Source organism: Balaenoptera acutorostrata, chromosome 3 (genome assembly GCF_949987535.1).
Source record: "Balaenoptera acutorostrata chromosome 3, mBalAcu1.1, whole genome shotgun sequence".
Taxonomy (NCBI): Eukaryota; Metazoa; Chordata; class Mammalia; order Artiodactyla; family Balaenopteridae; genus Balaenoptera; species Balaenoptera acutorostrata.
In genome coordinates, this window is record NC_080066.1 from 92,827,885 (window position 1) to 92,834,149 (window position 6,265).

At 45.6% G+C, this 6,265-nt stretch overlaps 1 protein-coding gene and 1 non-coding gene across 4 annotated transcripts in view; both read left to right on the plus strand.

Annotated features, from left to right (window-relative positions):
* Positions 1–6,238, plus strand: part of SPG11 (SPG11 vesicle trafficking associated, spatacsin) — a 91,066-nt gene extending 84,828 nt beyond the window's left edge. For 2 of the 3 annotated variants that reach the window (XM_057544170.1, XM_007169681.2), the window contains exons 34-40: positions 595–728; positions 1,498–1,605; positions 3,358–3,526; positions 3,985–4,073; positions 4,223–4,378; positions 5,093–5,244; positions 5,714–6,238. In XM_057544170.1, the coding sequence (XP_057400153.1) occupies positions 595–728; positions 1,498–1,605; positions 3,358–3,526; positions 3,985–4,073; positions 4,223–4,378; positions 5,093–5,244; positions 5,714–5,894 (989 nt within the window). In that variant the 3' untranslated portion in view covers positions 5,895–6,238. Of the gene's footprint in view, positions 1–594; positions 729–1,497; positions 1,606–3,357; positions 3,527–3,984; positions 4,074–4,222; positions 4,379–5,092; positions 5,245–5,713 lie in introns of those variants that run through there. The other variant, XR_009007716.1, reaches the window with a different exon arrangement.
* LOC114236263 (U6 spliceosomal RNA) lies at positions 2,606–2,713 on the plus strand. The gene has a single exon (XR_003622239.2). It is a non-coding gene; the product is annotated as a U6 spliceosomal RNA (small nuclear RNA).
* Positions 6,239–6,265: the final 27 nt, after the last annotated feature.

Here is a 6,265-nt window from a genome sequence, read left to right on the forward strand (position 1 = left end):
CCCACAGGTGCAAAGGCCCAGAGGGCACAGCATGTATTAAGGCTGAGAATCCCTCTCTGTCTTCCAGCATTCCAGATATTTTTCCCAGTTTGCCTTTTAATTGTGCTCATAGTGATTGTGTATAGTAGTTTTAAATTTGTGTGTGTCACATCTCAATCTAGAAAGCCTATAGAAGTGCAGAGCATCAAATAGCACTTGATTAGGCCCTAAGACTCTCCACTCAGCTACAGAGAATGCCCTCGGACTTGTATTGGCAGGTACTCCATCAGTTTGTCCGCAGAAAGTTTCTCCATCTTTAGAAAGCTAGCGTTCTTTGTTCTTTTTTGAGCCTTTTGGAAATGCTGTCACTATATGCAGACTGTCTTTGAGGAGTGAGTTAATCCCTGTGCTGTCACTGAGAGAAGAACTGACTTCATCCGGGGGCCATCCCAGAGCTAGAACTGGTGAGGTCAGGGATCTCAGAGGACTGGTGAGAGAGCCTTCTCCAGACAGGCCCAGCTGTTCCAGGCCCCTTGACCCTCCTGCCAGGCACAGAGCTAGACAGGGGTTAGCCAGGGTTGACAGTCCTGTCTTACCAGTGCCCAACCCACCCAGCCACAGAGCTGCTGATCCTGGCTCATCACTGCTTCACACTGACATGCCACATGGAGGGCATCATCCGAGTCCTGCAGGCCGCCCGGCTGCTCACAGACAACCACTTGGCCCCCAGTGAGGAGTATGGACTGGTGGTAAGTCACCCCCTCACCTTCATCCTCCATCCTGAGGAAACCTTTGATAGAACAGATAGGCTGGAGACTATCAGCTCAGAGCTGATGTGGTCTTAGGGAATTTGCCTATCTGGATACCACTACCTACTTGGTAGCTGGCTGGGCAGTTCAACCCTCTGCTCCAGGTTATGATTTCTCTCCAAATCAGAGATTGCACCAAAGGAATAGAAATCAAAGAGGATCCCTGCCATGCTCCAGGACTGTCATACCCCCTTACCAAGCAGTTAGCTTTTCTAGAGGGCTAAGACGGCAGTTACTTCCCCCGCAAAACAAGGTTCAGACCTGCCTCTTATATCTGAATTGAAATGAACTGACAACTCAAGCTTCCTGTACCTCCCCGAAATTCTCTAGGCTTGAAACTGACCCAAGTGTCTGAGCAAGCCATTGGGTGCTGTAATAAGGAGTGGTGGGAAGAGGAAGAGGGCCTGCCCAGGAGGATGGCACTTCAGCACTTGATAGTCATGTTTAGAGACAACAGAGGAGGGGACAGCCAGTGGTTTCCCAATGACTTAGCATTTCTGAATCCTCCAGAGAAGGCCCCTGTTGGGTACATGGGATGGGAAGGGGGGAGACAGGCAAGGAGGAAAGGAGTTAATAAGCATGGCAGCCTGGCCATTAACCCTTCTTCCCGCCAGAGTTTGGTATTTGAAAGCAACCAAACTGTTGGGGTAGTGGTCTGGCTCAGAGAACTCCAAGCAATGCTGATGCAAGCTGCCCTCTCCCTTTGTAGGTGCGTCTCCTCACTGGCATTGGAAGGTACAATGAGATGACATACATATTTGATTTGCTGCATAAAAAACACTACTTTGAAGTGCTGATGAGGAAGAAGTTGGACCCGGTAGGTGTACAGTATTTTTGAGCTGCAGTATGACATGTACTATTGATACTTGGGAGTCTCAGGTTTTCTCAGGAATAATCCCAATCAGGATGGACTCCCAGGATATAGAGGGAGGGAATTAAGGACCTCCCTAAGACATATACTGTAACCAGTAGCTTTAAGGTTACAGAGCTCAGACCAGGTCACAATTATGCTGATAGGTGCTAAATAATGAAGAAAGAGAGTTTGTGTGCTTCCACCTGTCTCTGTCTCCTGCCTTACTGTCCCAGTGCCTGCTTTGGCAGGGGCAAAAACCCTTCGTGAGAGCCAGGTGGGAATGGATTGACCAGCTTGGAAGGCTGTGTCTGAGGCCTTTTAGAGTGGAGAGTTTTCAGGGGACCATGAAAAAGTGTGTTGCCGAGAGCTATTCAGAAGTGAATGCCAAGGTCTGGGTCTAGAAAGCTGTGGAGCTATTTATGATGATGACCAGGAAGGAGGCTGGGAAGCAAAAGCCTGACTTGCCAGGCCTTTGGTCTCTGGGCGCTTGTCTGTCCTCAGCATGCTATGTGACACCAGGCATGCACTCACAGAGCCTCTGTTTTCAAGTTATTCATTGGCTAATTCATTGTTTTCACCTCTAAAGATTTAAAAACCTATGGGACTTCCCTGGCGGTCCAGTGGTTAAGACTCTGCGCTTCGGGGAACTAAGATCCCACATGCTGTGTGGCGCAGTCAAAAAAAAAATAAATAAATAAAAACCTAGGTGCACTTTTGACATCTGGGAACTTGGGCCCAGACAAGCAGGATTAAGAGACAAAGCAGAAAAACTCTCCTCAGTGCTGGGCTAGTTTCAGGACAGACCAGTCCGGTTGTAAGGAAAGGAGCAAGTCCTGGACATAGGGACACCTTCAGGATTTTTAAAATTGTTTTTGAGGCATTTTTGTTCCTGCATTTAAATATTCTTTTAATAACTTTGTTTCTGATTACAAAAGTAATGAATATTCAACGTTAAGACACTTGGGTCCTCGCTTCGGCAGCACATATACTAAAAATTGGAACAATACAGAGAAGACTAGCGTGGCCCCTGTGCAAGGATGACACGCAAATTCGTGAAGCGTTCCATATTTAAAAAAAAAAAAAGACACCTGGAAAACAGAACACGAAAAAAAGCCCTGTGTGTCTAGCTACTGTCTGCAGACAGCCACTGCTAACAATTTGGTATAGGCCCTTTCTTTGCACATATACCCACAAACATATATACATACATGTTCACATATTTTTAGCAAATTTCTGTCATGCTGTGCAGATAGGAAATAGCCTGCTTTTCTCAGTTAACAATAAGCATGAATAATTTTCAAGTCAACATCGGTTTTAATGGCTACATGGTGTTCTCTTAGATCTTATTCTGGACATCTGGATTATTTCTAATTGTTTGCTATTAAATATCCTTGTTACATCCATCTTAGCACTTTTCTCTGCTTACTTCTTTAGGGATAGAGTCCTAGAAGTGGAATCGTTAGACTAATGCACGTGTGTACATTTGTAAGGCTTCTCGCCTCTGACAGGTCTTACCATTTACACTCTCACCAGCAGAGAGGCTGTGGCTGTTTCCTTATGCTCAGGATAGTATAAACTTTGGTATTCATTTTTGCTTATCTTTTCCTTTTCCTTGGGAGTTTTTGAGGAACTTTCAGAATCAAAGGACTAGGCCAGTCCTGCCTACCTTGCAGTACATGGCTGAGACCTTGGTATCCCCCCCTTTTTTCTGGGCAGAGTGGTACCCTGAAGACGGCCCTACTGGACTACATCAAACGCTGCCGCCCTGGGGACAGTGAGAAGCACAACATGATTGCCCTGTGTTTCAGCATGTGCCGGGAGATTGGGGAGAACCATGAGGCAGCTGCCTGCATCCAACTGAAATTGATTGAGTCTCAGCCCTGGGGTGAGCAGAGGTCACAGCAGGGCAGTGCTGCCGGCCAGGGAAGGTTCTCAGGGCTAAGCAGGGCAAGAGTCCATGAGACTAATACCCACCTCAGCTTCTAACATTTATTCAGTGGGGCCCCAGGGGGCAGAAAGGAGACAGAAGGGGGGTTGGAAGGCATTTTACCCCTCTTGTAGCCAGTGCATCCGGGGGTGTCATCTGTCAAGAACCAATGTATGTTGATGCCTGTGTAAGCCTGCCTTGATGTTTCAGAGAGAAATTGAACTAGATGGGGCAGTGAATCCTACTCCAGTGTGTGTGTGTACTTTTGGCCCAATAGCCTTTACCTGAGTGAGACATACCTGCCTCCCTGTGAACATGAGCTGGCTTGTTTCTATAGTCCACCCTACTACTGAGTGGGATGAGAGTAGCCAGCCTTGGGAGTCAGACACACCCACGTTTCCTTTACTCCCCTGCAGAGGACAGCCTCAAGGATGGGCACCACCTGAAGCAGCTGCTGCTGAAGGCCCTGACTCTGATGCTGGATGCAGCAGAGAGTTATGCCAAGGTAACCATGAGAGTCTTATTCCAGACTGGACTTGGGGCTTGGTGTCTGCAGTAGGAATAATTTTATTTTGTTCCATTGCTGGAGGGTTCACGGGGGAGATGACGGCAACAAAGTCTTAATCTGTGCCTACTGCCACCCTTATCCTTCAGGACTCCTGCGTGCGACAGGCCCTGCACTGTCACCGGCTCACCAAGCTGATAACACTGCAGATTCACTTTCTGAACACCGGCCAGAACACAATGCTCATCAACCTGGGCCGCCACAGGCTGATGGACTGTATCATGGCCCTACCTCGGTTCTACCAGGTGAGCAAGGAGGAAAAACCTAGCCAGTGCTGCCAGCATCCTCTCCTGCTGTCTCTGTCATGGGACCCAGAAGCTGAGTGGTTTACCTAAGGTCTCGGGGCTAGTGACAGAACCAGGACAGCCCAGCTCTCCAGCTGCCTTTCCATAGTAGTATTTCTTACCAGCATATTGTTTGGGCAGAGGTTGGAGAACAGTGAGACATACTGTCTCCTTTCCCCACACTATTAAGCCAGCAGAGAGGCAGACATCTTTGCACTTAAGACAGTTGAGGTTCAGGGGAACATCCCTGCCAGTGGTTCTGCAAGCATCTCTTAGCCCCCAGCATTTCCAGAACAGTGCACTTGGGTTAGCATAAAAAGTCAGGGCTTCTGGGAGGCTGGTTCTAGCCCTTTAACAAGGAGGGACGGTTATCAGGGAATCAGCCCTTTCACTGTTCCTTAAGAGAGTTGAGTTAGTGAGAAAAATATTCATCAGCAGTTCTTTTAACCCACTGTGAGGAAGATTCAAAACACTGAAGGAAGGTGTTTGGGGTGTCAGGGAAGGGGAAACAGCAAACTTTTCACCAACCCTGATACGTACAGCCTTCTAACATTATTGGTGATGATAATACTGTACACATAGAGTGAATATGAAGTCATTTTCTAGAGCAGTTTGCCTTCAGTTTTACATCCAGTAGGCTCTAATGGTGTCCTTCTTCCCCTCCATCCTTTTAAGGCTTCTATTGTGGCTGAGGCCTATGACTTTGTTCCTGATTGGGCTGAAATTCTATACCAACAAGTGATTCTTAAAGGAGACTTTAATTACTTGGAAGAATTTAAGCAGCAAAGGTTATTAAGATCCAGTATATTTGAAGAAATTTCAATAAAGTAAGTATTAAAATGCCTCAGCTTTCAGATCAGGCACGGGTAAGAATTTTATGACTACGTATAACATGCCTATAGGCTACCCCTCTGCTTGAGATGGCAAAGAGATGTCAAGAATACCCAGAAAGACAATCTTTTAACAAATTTATGCAAACAGATGAATGAGAATAGTTTGCTTATGGTGCTCTGTACTTAAAATGGGAGGAGAGCTACTCAGCTTGTCTGAGGTGCCAAAAACACTAAACATCAGAGGTCCCCTTTGGATTACTGAAATTATTCTAATTAAGGCCAGCATTAAGATACTCATTTTTAATGAAATAACTTCATTGTCTATCAATCAAGCACTCCCTAATAGTCTGAATTTCTCAGATTCAAGCACCTTCTCCTCTATAGACAGTGATAAGTATCAGAGCTGATAGCCCTCATTCAAGATACAGTATCTTAACCTGTACGTTCTTGTTTCTTTGTCTAGATGTAAACATCATCAGCCTACTGACTTAGTTGTGAAAAACTTGAAGAAGTTACTCACATATTGTGAAGATGTCTACTTGTATTACAAGCTGGCATATGAACACAAATTTTATGACGTTGTAAATGTGCTTCTGAAGGACCCTCAGACAGGTTGCTGTCTAAAGGACATGCTAGCAGGTTAGCTGGATTCAGATGACATGAGGATGGTTACTGCCAAGAATTCATACATGCCTGTTTTCTTATACTGAAATGAGGTACTGACAGATGTTTGTGGTCAGACTAGAGAAATGCCATGGGGATCTTTGATGTCTGATTGTAAAACCCCAGGACTGACCATACCAGTCCTTTGTGAATAGTGGGTGAAGGAGGAGAATTTTCACAAGGAAATTCCTATTTGAAAATAATTATTCATCTATACCATTTTATATAGATATTGGTATTAAGATCAAAAGCTCCATCTTCCTCAGGATAGCTTCTACTTTGGGAGATGATACAATATTTAGTAAAGAATACCTGTGCCTGCAGATTCCAGTTTCAAAGGAATTTAATATTA